Source organism: Aedes albopictus, chromosome 1 (assembly GCF_035046485.1).
Source record: "Aedes albopictus strain Foshan chromosome 1, AalbF5, whole genome shotgun sequence".
Taxonomy (NCBI): Eukaryota; Metazoa; Arthropoda; class Insecta; order Diptera; family Culicidae; genus Aedes; species Aedes albopictus.
The window spans coordinates 254,584,925-254,600,663 of NC_085136.1; the positions used below are offsets into that span (position 1 = coordinate 254,584,925).

At 43.1% G+C, this 15,739-nt stretch overlaps 1 protein-coding gene across 9 annotated transcripts in view; it reads left to right on the top strand.

Moving 5' to 3' along the window:
• Positions 1-8,990, top strand: part of LOC109417893 (protein dachsous) — a 111,319-nt gene extending 102,329 nt beyond the window's left edge. For all 9 annotated transcript variants that reach the window (XM_062846633.1, XM_029860638.2, XM_019692073.3 and 6 more), the window contains 2 exons: positions 8,093-8,162; positions 8,249-8,990. In XM_062846633.1, coding sequence (XP_062702617.1) covers positions 8,093-8,162; positions 8,249-8,416 — 238 coding nt within the window. In that variant the 3' untranslated portion in view covers positions 8,417-8,990. The remainder of the gene's footprint in view (positions 1-8,092; positions 8,163-8,248) is intronic.
• Positions 8,991-15,739: the final 6,749 nt, after the last annotated feature.

Here is a 15,739-nt window from a genome sequence, read left to right on the forward strand (position 1 = left end):
CCGATTTTCGCGGTATGGACGATGGTTGGTTCTCTCAGCAGCTGATGCAGCTAGTGGTTCATTCGCCTTCTCCAAGTCCCGTCTTCCATCTGCACTCCGCCGTAGATGGTACGCAACACCTTCCGTTCGAAAACTCCAAGGGCGCGTTGGTCCTCTGCACGTAGGGTCCATGTTTCGTGCCCATAGAGGACGACCGGTCTAATCAACGTTTTGTAGATGGTTAACTTCGTGTTACGGCGAACTTTATTCGATCGTAGAGTTCTGCGGAGTCCAAAGTAGGCACGATTTCCTGCCACAATGCGGCTCTGAATTTCTCTGCTGGTGTCGTTGTCGTCGGTCACCAGTGAGCCCAAGTACACGAATTCTTCAACCGCCTCGATTTCATCACCGTCAATGTGAATTCGGGGTGGCGGGCGCGGTGATTCCTCCCTGGAGCCCTTTGCCATCATGTACTTTGTCTTCGACACATTAATGACTAATCCGATTCACCTGGCTTCACTCTTTAGTCGGATGTACGTTTCCGCCATCGTCTCAAATTTACGAGCAATAATATCAATATCATCGGCAAAACCAAGCAGCTGAACGGACTTCGTGAAAATCTTCCCACTCGTGTTTATTCCCGCTCTCCTTATTACACCTTCTAACGCAATGTTGAACAGCAAGCACGAAAGACCATCACCTTGCCGTAACCCTCTGCGAGATTCGAAGGGACTCGAGAGTGTCCCTGATACTCGAACTACGCACATCACTCGATCCATCGTCGCCTTGATCAACCGTATCAGTTTATCCGGGCATCCATATTCGTGCATAATCTGCCATAGCTGTTCTCGATCGATTGTATCATACGCCGATTTGAAATCGATGAACAAGTGATGTGTGGGCACGTTGTATTCGCGGCATTTCTGCAACACCTGGCGGATGGCGAACATCTGGTCCGTTGTAGCGCGTTCACCCATGAATCCAGCCTGATATTGCCCCACGAACTCTCTTGCAATCGGTGATAGACGGCGGCATAAAATTTGGGAGAGTATCTTGTAGGCAGCGCTCAGTAGTGTGATCGCGCGGTAGTTTCCGCAATCCAACTTGTCGCCCTTTTTGTAGATGGGACACACGATACCTTCCATCCATTCCTCCGGTAATACTTCCTCCTCCCAAATCTTGGTAATGACCCAGTGTAGTGCTCTCACCAGTGCTTCTCCACCGTATTTTAGTAGCTCGCTTGGTAGTTGATCTGCTCCAGCGGCTTTGTTGTTTTTCAACCGGCCAACCTCTTCCTCAATCTCTTGGAGGTCAGGGGCCGGAAGTCTTTCGTCCTGTGCACATACTCCTAGATCTGTTACCACGCCACCTTCGGTACTTGCAACGTCGTCATTGAGGTGCTCATCGTAATGCTGCCGCCACCTCTCGACCACCTCACGCTCGCTCGTGAGAATATTCCCGTGATTATCTCGGCACATGTCGGCTTGTGGCACAAAGCCTCTGCGCGAGCGGTTCAGCTTCTCGTAGAACTTTCGTGTGTCCTTAGCGCGGTACAGCTCTTCCATCGCTTCGCGATCTCGTTCTTCCTGCTGGCGCTTTTTCATCCGGAAGACTGAGTTCTGCCTGTTCCGCGCCTGTTTGTAACGTGCCTCATTCGCTCTCGTACGATGTTGCAGCATTCTCGCCCATGCTGCATTCTTCTCGTTTTTCAACTGTTCACATTCGCCGTCGTACCAATCGTTTCTGTTATTCGGAGTCGCGAAGCCTAGTGCTGTAGCCGAGCTACTACCTATGGTGGATCGGATGTCCCTCCAGCCACCTTCAAGTGTAGCTTTGCCAAGCTGCTCTTCCGTTGGTAGGGCCACTGCTAACTGCTGCGCGTAGTCTTGAGCCACTTCTACGTTACGAAGTTGCTCGATGTTGAGCCGCGGCGTTCGACTTCGACGCGTGGTGATAACTGTCGAAAGTTTTGAGCGCATGCATACAGCGACTAAGTAGTGATCTGAATCTATATTCGCACTGCGGTATGTGCGGACGTTGGTTATATCTGAGAAGAATTTACCGTCGATTAGAACGTGGTCGATTTGGTTTTCTGTTTGATGGTCGGGTGATCTCCAGGTGGCTTTGTGGATATCTTTGCGGGGGAAGAAGGTGCTTCGGACTACCATACCACGGGAGGCTGCAAAGTTTACGCATCGCTGGCCGTTATCATTCATTATGGCGTGCAGGCTGTTTCGCCCGATTACCGGTCTGTACATTTCCTCCCTTCCTACCTGCGCGTTCATGTCGCCGACAACGATTTTCACGTCACGCGACGAGCAACCATCGTATGTTTGCTCTAACTGCGCGTAGAACGCTTCTTTCTCGTCATCGGGTCTCCCTTCGTGTGGGCAGTGGACGTTGATGATGCTGTAGTTGAAGAAACGGCCCTTAACTCTCAACATGCACATCCTTGCGTTGATCGGCTGCCACCCGATCACACGTTGTAGCATCTTGCCCAACACTATAAATCCTGTTCCCAGTTCATTGGTGGTGCCACAGCTTTGGTAGAAGGTAGCCGCTCGATGCCCGCTTTTCCACACTTTCTGTCCAGTCCAACAAAGTTCCTGCAACGCCACAATGTCGAAGTTGCGGGGATGTAGTTCGTCGTAGATTATCCTGTCACATCCTGCGAAACCTAGTGACTTGCAATTCCATGTTCCAAGTTTCCAATCGTAGTCCTTATTTCGTCGCGTGGGTCTTTGCCGATTGTATCGAGTCGTATTTTCTCCTATGTTATTCGCAATGGGGATTTTTACGGGTGGCTTATTGGGCCTACGCCAACACTCCTGTCTCGCCGGAAGGCCATCGTGCCAGTTCTGTTTAACGTCCCAACCAACACTGGGACGACCACGCTGATGGGGCTACCACCTTGGATCTAGCTGGGCGTGGTGCAGCGTTTCTTACTCAGCCGCTGGATGCCAGAACAGACGCTGTTTGAGCCGCACCTCCTTGGTGAACAGACACTCGGATCGTACCTCCTCAATCTAGCTGAAGTCAGAAGGACAACAGTGCCCAGGCTGCACTACCAGCTAAGCACACAACTCTTAGCTGGCGGTCTTTGTCATCGCTTGACCCGTGGAAGCATGAGGTAGGAACTTGTGAGGACCAGAGCTATATTGGACGCTCTCCTTATCGACTCACCGTTTTGCAGCCCATCCGTTTTGAAATACTTTGAATACATACGTTTAAAGCCCCGTAATCTAATATTTGAAACGCCCTTCAAAAAATCATGATCTATTTGAAATACCCCAGAAACCGCTCAGAAATCCTTTAAAAGGCTTTAGAAACCCCTTCAGACGTTTCTGAAAAGCTATCAAACTCTCCAAAGACCTCTAAGAACGCCCTTTATACGTTCCTGAAACCCCCGAAACTCTCTGCCCTAAATGCCTTAAAACACCCCTGGAACCCCTTATAACGCCCTTTAAAGGATCCTGAGACTTCCCTGAATCGCCTTTAAAGCCTCTTGAAACGTGCCTGAAGCCCCCGCTCCTGATATAAGGATTCTTCCAGAAACTCCTCCATTGAATTCTCCAGGGATTCTTCGGGGATTCTTCTAAATTTTTTTTCTTTAGTTCTTGCGGAAAATGCTTCATACTTCCTCTTAGAAATATTTTAGGAGTTCCTTTTGCAATTGCTGGAGAGATTTCTCCAAAAACTACTTCCAGAAATTCTCCTTAAATTCCTTCAGGAATTTCCCCAGGAATAACATCATACATTTCTCCAGACTCCTTCATGGATTCCAGAAGGATCTCCTTTTCTAGGAACTGCTCCCCCAGGAATTCCTCTTTGAATTCTCAGAACTATTTCTTCTGAAAGCTCCTTGAGGGTTTTTTTTTTCTCAGGAACACTTTTAGTGATTTCTCCAGAAGTTGCTTCTTCAGGGATTTTTCCTTGAATTTGTATATATTGGATAGGTCAGTCGGGAGTACCACAGAGACTCCCCGACTCAATGGCCTCAGGATCGGAATGTTCACTACACAGTTACTCGCGGGCAGGTACTTCTCGACTTTCTACACCAGTTTATTGCTTCAACTACGCTTTATTCCTAGGCTATTCCTGGCACTTCCTACTCCCACTTTCTTAATTCTATCTGACCTTTTCTGTTGCGTTGCGGGGCCCCTTTCTGGTTCTGCTCCACCACCTCGTCTCCATAGCGACTCGCGTACGGGCGTGGATCCTCGGCTCGCTATCCACGGTTCCAGGGGGTGGCTTATTCGGACTCTGTGCTTTCACTACTCGTCCAGGTCCTACCGATATTGTAACGGATCGGTCTTCGGCTTTTGCCGGAATGGCTCACGGACTCAGGGCGTCGTAGGGCGCTGCACGGGGTTTTAAACCAAAAAACGGCGGGGTTCTGGGATGAGGGGAAGGCATTACTATCAGGCCTATATTGGTGGTTCTAGTAGTTACCTGATATGTATAACTTCTTTCCACTTGCACTTCCTTAGACTTTCACTTCTCCAATTTCTTTCTACAACTTGTCTCTAGCTTTTCACAACTGTCTTGCTCGACGAACTTTTTGTAAGTGATCCTCAGTCATGAAGTCGTCGAGCACTTGGAGGTCCATGACCTCTTACTCAGGTCATTGCCCCTTCCTCCCATTTCTTATTTCTTAATGGCCCCATTACGCCACCCCTCATGGCCGCCCAAGAATGGTAACCGTCCATCTCTTGGTGGGTTTTGGTACTTCGGTGGGTGGATGATGACGATTTTCTCGTAGGGTGGTGGAGCCTGAACCTGACTAAGCCTATCGCTGTCGGGAGTTAAGCTGGGAAAAATCTACATTCATAACGAATACTACCTGCTTTTTTTAAACATTCACGGTTTTCACAAAATCATACAAAATTCTCGGTAGTACATACGACACGAATTATACAACACTTTCAAATTCTTTAAAAGATCTCTCCTGAAATTACTGGAGAAATTTGTCCTGTAATTGCTGGAAAGATTTTTTCCATTAACTGCTGCGGAGATTTCTTCAGGAACTCTTTCAGGGATTCTTCGGTGATTTTTTTGTTAAAAATTCTGAAAAGATTTTACCAGGACTTTTTTCAAAGATTTCTTCAAGAACTTTTTTCGGGGTTTTTTTCGGAAATTCTTAGAGGAATTTCTCTTAGAGTTTCTTGGGGGATTTCCTCTGGCATTGCTTGAAGGATTCGTCAAGAAACTCCTTCAGGGATTTCTCCAGGTACTCTTTTAAAGATTCCTCCAGGATTTTTCAGGAATTAATAAAGGAATCTGTGGTAGTTTAGCACATCAATGAGTAGGCTGAGCTCTTGCAATTACACTGCTCGACAAAATTTTACAAAATTTGGTGTTATGGGATGAGAGAAAAAATAATAGGGGTTTGGGACCCTAGAAGTGTCATAGTGAAAGAATTTTTGAAAAATATTGGACCGGGCCTTACAGTTTATGACCAAAGTTTGTATGGAGAACTTGGGGTGTTCAATTGATATGAGCATTAGAACTTGCCGTGCATATTTTTAGGCGTTTTTGGTATTTGGGTTGGTTTCATTGCTGTCTAACGCCTAAATATATACACAGCGCGTTCTAATGCGCATATCAATTGAACACCCCAAGTGCTCCATACAAACTTCGGTGTTGAACTGTGAAGGTCTGGTCCAATATTTTTCAAAAATTCTTTCACTATGGCACTTCTAGGGTCCCAAACCCCTGTTATTTTTTTCACATCCTGTAACAAAATTTAGTGTTGAACGGTGTTATCATTACAAGTCGAGGCGTTAGCTGGAGAAGTACCACATTGGCAACGAACGAACTTCCGTTTGTTTAGGATGAGTATCAGAGCCATCGAAGCAATTATCGGAGACGTGCTAGTGCTGATAATTGCAAGAGCTCGACCTACTCATTGATGTGCAAAACTACCACAGGATCCATTCAGAAAGTCCTTCAGACATTGTCTAGATCTAGAAGTTCCGACATGGGTTTCTTCTGGAGTTAATTCAAGCATTCTTGTAGAGAATACTTTAAACATTCCTTCAGGAGTTTCTTCAGGATTTCTTTCGGAGAGCCCCTGAAATTCTTTGAGACATTTCTCTTGCAAATCCTTGAAGGATTTTTCTATATTCTTTGAGAGATTTCTCAGGGAACTCCTCAAGAGATTTCTCCTTCAGGGAATTCTCTTCAAAGTCTTTTAGGAATTTCACTTCTTTGTGGGATTTTTTCTGGCATTCCTTGAAGGATTCCTTCATAAACTCCTTCAGAGGTTCCTCCAGGTATTCCTTCAAAATTTGGTGCAGGAATTCTTTCTGGAATTTACCAAGGACTCCTCCAGGATTTTTTTCAGGGATTTTTTCTGGAATTCTTTGAAGAATTTCTCCCGGAAATGTTGGAGGGATTGCTCCAAGAACTCCCACAGGAATTTCTTCGCAAATTACTTTGGAGATTTCTCCAAGGTCTCCCTCAGAAAGAGGGTTTTTTTCGGAGTATTCCTTCAGAAATTCCTCATGGAGTTCTTTGACGATTTTTTTTCTCGAATTTCTAAAGGGACTCTTCCAGATACTCTTTCAGAGATTTTTGCAGGAGTTTCTTCAAGAATTCATTAGGAAGCGCTTGAGGAATTTCTACAGGATGTTTTTCAGGGTTTCATTCAGAATTTTGTTCCTGTAATCCTTCATCGATTTTTTTCTGGAATTCTCCTGAAGCTGCTGAGATTGTTTTCCAAGAACTCCTTCAGGGATTTTCAGGGTTTCTATGAGAGTTTCTTCCTGTAATTTCTTCACGGATTTCTCCTGAAATTGCAGGAGATTTCTTTAGGTATTCATTCAAAGATTCCTCCTGGAACTTTTTCATGGATTTCTCTTGCAGCCATAAGGTTCACTGGAAGGTGCATAAATACTTCTAAGAAGTAAAAGATTCATTGTCAACTGTTAAAAAACGAAAAGATGAGGAGGTTTTATGCCGGTTGGAGGAAGATTCTTGGATTCTTGAAAGGTGATCACCTCCACCGGGCTTTTCCCTGCTCCTAAAAACAAGAAAAAAAAAGAAAAATAAAGAAAATAAATAAAGAAAAAAAATCCTTCAAGGCTTTTGCCAGCAGTTCCTTAAGTAATTTTTCCAAATACCTCTCCAGGGATTTCTTCAGAAACTAACTTAGGATTTTTTTTAGGAATTTCTTCGGATAAATCCACGATTTCCTTGACGAGCTCCTACAGGAACTCTTCAAAGATTCCTTCAGGGATTCCTTCAGGAATTCAATAAGGGATTCATTCATAAATTCCTTCTGGGATTCCTACTGAAATTTCTTGAGCGATTTCTCCTGTAATTCATTAAAAGATTTCTCCAGGAGTTTTTTCATTGGTTCATCCTGGAAGTTCTTCATGGATTTCTCTAGGTTTTGTTTCAGAGACTTCTCCAGGAATTTCTCCTTGAAATTTTTCAGAAATTTGTTCAGGAAGCCCTCTAAAAATCCGTCAAGGGTTTCTCTTGGAGTTCATTAAAGGATTCCACCCAAGCAACACAGAAGTCATATAAGAGTTACGGCAGCGCAGATTTTGGTTGTATAGTAGTAAATTTGACGTTCTTCTAGCGTTACGTTGGAATAACGTCAAATTAACTTCTATACAACCAAAATTTGCGCTGCCGTAACTTTTATTTGACATGCGTGTTGTTGGGCACTAGATGGTTTTTGGGATTCCTCGATGAATACCTTCAGGGGGTTTTCCTGATATTTTTTTGAGAAATTTCTTCTGGAGTTGCTGGAAAGATTTTTCTAGGAACTCCTCCAAGGATTTCCAAAGTTTGTTCCGTCGCATGGATTTGGAGAAAAATCGATTTTCACTCGCACCTAATTCCGGATTTCGACTGGATTGATAATACTGGAGTATAAACTACGGGAAATCAATCATGTTTCAGCATTATTTTATGTCAATGTCATCTGGGATTCTTTAATGATATTAATTTGGAGTTCTACATTATATTAATTATGTAACATAAAGTGTGAAAATCAACTTATTAATCGTTTTATCGAAGAGAACGGTATATTTAGGTCTGGACTGAAATAATATTATAAATTTCCATATAATAATGTGTATTTATCTCTTCTCCAAAACAGCGTACAATCCTACGAATCGGACTTTATCGGAATCGACAATGACTTGTTTGCCAACAACAGTCAGCAGAAGGTAGCTCCCGAAATCATAAAACTCCAGTGACAAGAAATAAACTTACTCATCTTTACGGCCATTTGTTTTTCTCCCATTCGTTCCAGGATGACGGACTAAACCCCGCCCTGCTGGACCACATCCGGCAGCGGTCGTTAAACCCGATGGTGAACAGTGCCAATAATGGTGCGGACGAGGAAGCCACCACAAAGCCTGAAGTTCCGGCACGACGGAAGGCGGACAACAACGAAGATGAACTTACACATCGATTCTAGGCTATAAAATTTGTTCTGGAATGAGTGGGGATATTGTATAAGTAGGAGTTAACTGGACCAATATTTGAAAATGTCGGAAAAAACGTTTGAAAGCATTATTTAACTTCTCCAACAAATCCAAGTCATATTTTTAGTTATTCATGCCAACTCATCAACAGAAAGTCAAACGTCGGTTCTCTTTATCCACTAGGTAGATTTTATGACTGTATCAAAACACGCCATTATTTGTAGGATAAGCACAAGTGTACAATTGTTGTTTCCCCCTGTTCAAATGTTGGTCCAGAAATTGCATTGTAAAACCAGAAGCGTCAGGAAATCATGTTACACTGTTCGTTCATCCATTGTACAACATATTTTGATGTTCCTCTCAGGACCCTTCGCAGATGTGCTGGATTCAGGAGTGATGTTCTTGCCCATGTTGTTAGCTGGAATCGATGGGTTCTGCGGAGGAAAACATAAAATAGCACATGATCTTATATTTAACTAGAGGTTTACGATTTTTATTGTTATTTCATATTTATACGACTGCATCACAGGGAGAATTATAAAACGAGAGTAACATGAGTAACGATGACATATTGTCTTTTTATTGCGGAAGGATGAGAAACATATTTTACCATTTAAATAAGTAAGGAAAACTCGTTTGCATCTACAGGGATCAGGAGAGGGTGATAACTTGTCGTGATTGCTGGTCCACATTGCACTTGGAGGGTGTTCTCATCTTCTTATTGGCTTTACGTACCAACTGGGACAAAGCATGCCTCTCAAAAGTGTTTTATACCCCTTTGAAGCCGGAATTTGCCCAAGCGTTCTTATGGAGTTTTTTTCTGTAGTTTTTGTGGTCAATAGCATGAAAATGGTCATCCAAACTATTCTTGAGTTCAGATCCTAAAGTCTGCGGGTGTAACGGTAACTTCTTTCATTATACAAAGCTTCGGTTTATGATCTATCATGTCCATTAAGTCTTCTTAAAGTTCAATCGACAGTATTACATCAGTCGGGATATCCTAGGTCATCCAAATTACACAGCGTAACAAAAATTAACTTTTGGTCTGTCTCAAGAACAAACTTATGTGTTTCTGACAGATTTTGGGCCGCTGAATCCGAATCCTGGCTCAGATTTGCTCCAACACGTCACAAGTTTGAACTATACCTCAATTTATAAAGCAAAATATATGATTTTGGGCTTTTTTGACTGCAAGCCATTAAACATGGAAATATTTTTTTACGCAATCAAAAGTTTAATTGGTCAATTAACATCTAAATTAACGACTCATGCAAAATATTTCGTTTTACCAAATCGAATTTGATAATTTTAAGCGGTTTATGTTTGGTACGATATTTCCCATGCAAGTCACCCTCCAAAAGTTGCATGCAAGTTTTCATACTAACATAAAATGCTTAAATCTAACAAATTTGATTAGGCAAGACGAAATATTTTGCATGAGTCGTTAATTTAGATGTTAATTGACCAATTTACCTTTTGATTGCTTAAAAAAGGATTTCCATGCTTAATGGCTTGTAGTCAAAAAAGCCCAAAATCGCATATTTTGCCCTATAAAATGAGGTATAGCTCAAAATTGTGACGTGCTGTAGCAAAACTGAGCCAGGATACGGATTCAGCGACCCAAAATCTGTCAGAGACGCATAAGTTTGCTCTTGAGACAAAAAATGTTGCGCTGTGTTATTCTTGAGTTGAGATCCTGAAGTCTACGGGTGTAACGGTAACTTCTTTCATTAAAAGCTACGATTTGTAATCTATCTTCTGAAAAGTTACAGTGGTTGTTTTTATCAGCTAAGCTCCATAACAGTAAGGAAGCCTATAACATCCCAAAAATACAGTATCGGACAATAAAAATGCACCAAAGCCGTTTTCCCATACAAAATAGTCAACTTTAGATTGCCATATCTCAGTTATCTCTCAACCGATTGTTTTCATTTTTCTGTGACGAACTACAAAACATTTCAACTCTCAGAAATTATTGAAAAAGTTCGGTGATAACTATTGATACAAAAGTTACAGATAGGTTGAATTTTGACAATAAAAATGCACCAAGTCAAAAAGTTTTGTAGCAAAAACTGGTTACGTTAATGATATGTATGGTGTCTTCGGTAGATATGATTCTTGTGTAATGACGAACACATTTGCTGAAGAGACGAACATGATATGACTTCAGTATTTTTTGCTATGCAACTTTTTGTCTTGGTGCATTTTTATTGTCAAAATTCAACCTATCTGTAACTTTTGAATCAATAGTTGTCATCAAACTTTTTCAATAGTTTTTGAAAATTGAAATGTTTTGTAGTTCGTCACAGAAAAATGAAAATAATCGGTTAAGAGATACCTGAGATATGGCAATCTAAAGTTGACTATTTTGTATGGAAAAACGACTTTGGTGCATTTTTATTGTCCGATACTGTATACCACAACGCTTATTGTTCCTCTAACTGCTTTGGTAAGTACATTGGGTTATGTAACACTACTTAACGTAGTGGCGAAAGCTATAATCACAAGTGTAGACCTGAAGCTTTGGTCTCCAAAGTAGTGTTGTTGATCTGGAATAACTCAAAACTATCTTGAAATGACTCATGATATGCCAGAGAGATTACAGTCTAAAGGTCATTATGAGAATAACTACTGTTACTATCAAGAGCTAAACTTCAGGATAGTTTGGACGACCCTCAATGTCCCAAAAGTTCATCATAGCATATAGTAGACTTCAGATTGCTCAAGTCACCACAATTGATTATGAAACGTTACTCAGTATGTCAGAGTGTAGACCTCAAGTTCTGAACTCAAAGATAGTTTGGCTGGCCTGGAACATTCCCGTAGCGTCTCTAAATAATATTTGAGATTTCAATAGCTTCGCTGATCCCAGCAGATTATGCAATACTACGAAAACACCAAACATTTATTCTTGTAGAATTGAAGGACTTCATTATAGAATAGCTTGGACGAACCTGAATGTCCCAAACGTTCGTAATAAAAAAAGTAGACTTCAGATTGCTCCAGTAACTGCGGTTGATTATGCAGCGTTACTCAGTATAACCGATATGGATACTGCTACGAGTGTAGACTTGAGGTTCTGAATTCCAAGGTAATTTGGCTGGCCTGGAATATCCCTGTAGTGTCTCTAGATGACATTTGAGATTTCAAGAGCTTTGCAGATCGCAGTAGATTATGCAATACTATTATTTATATCTACAAGTTATTCTTGAAGATTTGAAGGACTTCGTTATAGAAGAGTTTGGACGACCCTGAATGTCCCAAACGTTCAGAATAAGCTAGTTGACTTCAGATTGCTTCAGTAACTACGATTGATTATGCAACGTTATTCAGTATAACATTATTATTTTTTTCTTTTTTTTTTATCACGGAAAAAATGTAATACTGAGTAACGTTGCATAATCAATCGTAGTTATTTATGCCTCCGCTATAAGAGCCTTCACCTCGACCCTTTCGCCAAGGACTTCTACCGCCAAACTTTTGTATGTGGTGCCCTTACGCTCTTTGTCGCGCTTGAGTTCGAAGAACATTTCATCCGTACAAGTACTTTGGGACTCTTCGGTCTTCATAACGAGTGGCATTCACCCTTCTACGCCACTTAGTTTTAGTGTTCCAACGCTCTCACTCATCCTTTGCCTGATTATTTCCCTTCTTCTGCCCACAATGGTTCAGAGGGTGTCCTCCCCTGACTCGCCCTAGCTTGAGGTTGATGAGGAACTGGCAATGGTCGCAACCCACTGGACAATCTAGGACGGGCCAACCTTTTCAAGCCCAGCCTTCCCAGCTTTCCCTGGCAGGGATCCAACTTACCAGCATTACAGCTCACTTTCGGGGTTAACAACAGCCTAGTGTTGGGGACGCCGCCTGGTAGTTCCTCACCTGATGGCTGCCTCACACACTTCAGCGAATACTTGTCAAAAGCAATCGCTTCCGCCGCACTTTTTGGGCTACCCACGAAATTGAAGCCCTCCGTCTGGGTAGACTTCGGAACCTCCAACTTCACGGGTTCTGCCGCTGCCGCAGTTGCCGCGGCCGCGAGTTTCTCATGGTCCTGCCTGGCCACCATAATTGACTAATAACCCAGACAACCAATTTGCACGTGTAATGAAGTTTATGTTCATGTTATACGTACTTTTATGCGTTAAAGTTATATCGCATAAAATGCAGCAAAAGTGCTTTATGCGTACAAAATGGAGGCGCTATACTTGCATTGACGGAACAATAATAACGCTATATGACTTTAGGCGATATCTTATGCGATGCACCGCGTGCACTATTGCGACGCAATTTAACATCTTATGCGATTTAATAATATTAAAAAAAAAACAATTCTGTCAGCACGATATCGAACTAATGACTTCTGGATTGTCGAGCCACACTTCACACACAATAGAGGTGGTCGGGTTTCGGGTTTTCAAACCCGAAACCCGACCCGAACCCAAACCCGACGGGTACGGGTCGGGTTCGGGCTTGAAAATTTAAAAAAAATCGGGTTCGGGTCGGGTCCGGGTTTGAAAAATTTCAAAACTTTTGGGTACGGGTCGGGTCGGGTTTGATGCCAGTGTAGATAAATCAGTATTTAGAAAAAATATGTTATTTGTCATACACGATACATTTAACAATTATTTTTGGACTCGGGTTTTGCTCGGGTTCATTGAGAAATATTTTTTCGGGTTCGGGTCGGGTTCGGGTTTGATCAACGAAAATTTCTCGGGTTAGGGTCGGGTCCGGGTTGGACGAAATCAAAATTTCTCGGGTTCGGGTCGGGTCCGGGTTTTAAAATTGAAATTTTTTCGGGTACGGATCGGGTCGGGTCTGAAAAATCTGAAACCCGACCATCTCTAACACACAACACCAAACGCTACTTATGAAACAAGCTGATTAATTATCATGATATTCTAACTCACCTCAGTGTTTGTTGGAATGTACTTGGTATACTTGCGCTGTGCATGTTTGGCAGGCTTAAAACGATTTCCCGTACAGTTTTCACTGCCCCTCTCTGGCTATCACCTCACATTATTGATAATCAAGTCAACAAAACAAATAATGATGACTTTGCAACCATAATTATGGCTCTTCACTTTCTTGTAGCTTTTTGGCACTGCATCCACAGTGCAACAGAAACACTTTAATTGATATCACATATCAAATCGCGTAATGCCAACATAAACGCTTCTAGCTTATGCGAGTTGGTGTGCACACTTCAACGAGTTTATTTGTACTTTTATGCGATTTCATCCTTACACCAATACCAGGTAAAATAACACAACAAGAAAAGTACCAAGCGAAGTCGTATAATCATCGCAGTACGCAATTATGCGAATTCATTTGACACTTTACGAGTTCGCTCGCACGCTTTTGCGAGTAAGTGAAGTTCATCTCAATAAAACATCAGAATATCATCTACTACGATGTGCCCATACCTTATAAAAGTTTATTTGTATTATTATACGACTTTACCTGATACATCGTAAAAAGTTCAAAAAATAACATCATATGCGATGAAATTTGTCAGTCAGCCATACATATATGCAATAGTGACTTAAAATAGTACTTTATACGATGTACAACGTGGTTTCTTATGCGACTCTTGGTGGTCTCCGTGGTTTCTTATGCGACTCCTGGTTGTCTGGGAAGGGCCTGCTTGAGATCCTTGCTACTATCAGACTACGAGGACGCAAAGTCAACTGTGGAGTGAAGCTGCTGTTTATATGTTGCATCCTAGGATGTTGCATCTACGTAGCGTACGTAGATGGTTCAATACCACCTAGTCACTATAGTGGGAGTTTGGGATGGTTGGTGCTTTCATCTGCTTTACAGTCTGATGGTGCGCGTTCAAGTTTCGACCAGTCCTCTGATGTTTTGGAACGCTCACTACTGATGACGGTGAATGTTGGCGCTGACTTTTGGGGACCCATCCCTCCCTGCAAAAGTATTCCAGAAGGCACCGCGTGGAGGCGGAAGTAGGGGTTGCCTATACTAAAACTTTCGGTACTAATGTATGCCATTACCTGGCTATGAGTTTGAGGGATTTCCTCTTGCTGTCTTTGTTGAACTTCACATCGGATTCCACTTCTCCAAACACCGTCAATGGTTTGGTCGGTCCGTACCTATGTTGCTGCCTTTCGTCACCGCATATGTTGTTTCTTCAAGGAATAACATCGTGCGAAGTGTCCAACGACTCCGCAACTTCGACACTTTTCTGATTTCACCGGATAGGCAGGATCGGTTGAAGTATGACGACTTACACATCATACATACATTTATTTGTTCAACATCATTAAGCCAAGACATAATCAACAATAGTACGCCAAAATACTCGGTTTGTGGCTGCCGCTCTCCATCCTCGGCCGCACCCAATGCTCGCCAGGTCACGCTCCACCTGGTCCGCCCATCGTGCTCTCTGCGCTCCACGCCTTCTTGTGCCAACCGGATCAGTAGCAAACACCAGCTTTGCAGGGTTGTTATCCGGCATTCTTGCAATATGCCCTGCCCACCGTATCCTTCGGCTTTGGCCACCTTGTGGATGCTGGGTTCGCTGAAAAGTGCAGCGAGCTCGTGGTTCATCCTTCTCCGCCACACACCACCGAAGATCGTTCTTAGCACGCGTCGCTCATAAACTCCGAATGTTTGCAGGTCCTCCTCGAGCATGGTCCATGTCTCGTGCCCGTAGAGGACCACTGGTCTTATTAGCGTTTTGTACATGGTGCATTTGGTGCGTGGGTGAATCTTTTTCGACCGCAGTTTCTTCTGCAGCCCGTAGTTGGCCCGAATTCCGCTGATGATGCGCCTCCGAATTTTACGGCTCACGTTGTTGTCAGCCGTCAGTAAGGATCCGAGGTAGACAAATTCCTGCACCACTTCGAAAGTATCCCCGTCTATCGTAACATTACTACCCAGACGGATCCGGTCGTGTTCGGTTCCGCGTACCAGCATGTACTTTGTTTTTGAGGCATTCACCACCAGTCCGACCTTTGCTGCTTCGCTTTTCAGGCGGGTGTACAGCTCTGCCACCGTTCCAAATGTTCTGGCAATATTGTCCATGTCGTCCGCAAAGCACACAAACAGACCGGATTTTCTGAATTTCGTACCCCGGCTGTTGAGCCAGGCTTGTCGCATCACACCTTCCAGAGCGATATTGAAGAGTAGGCATGAGAGTCCATCATCTTGTTGCAGTCTCCGGCGAGATTCGAATGACCTGGATAGTTCACCCGAAACCCTTACGCAGTTTTGCACACCGTCCATCGTTGCTTTCATCAGTCTAGTCAGCTTCCCAGGAAAGCCGTTTCCGTCCATGATTCTCCATAGCACTGCGC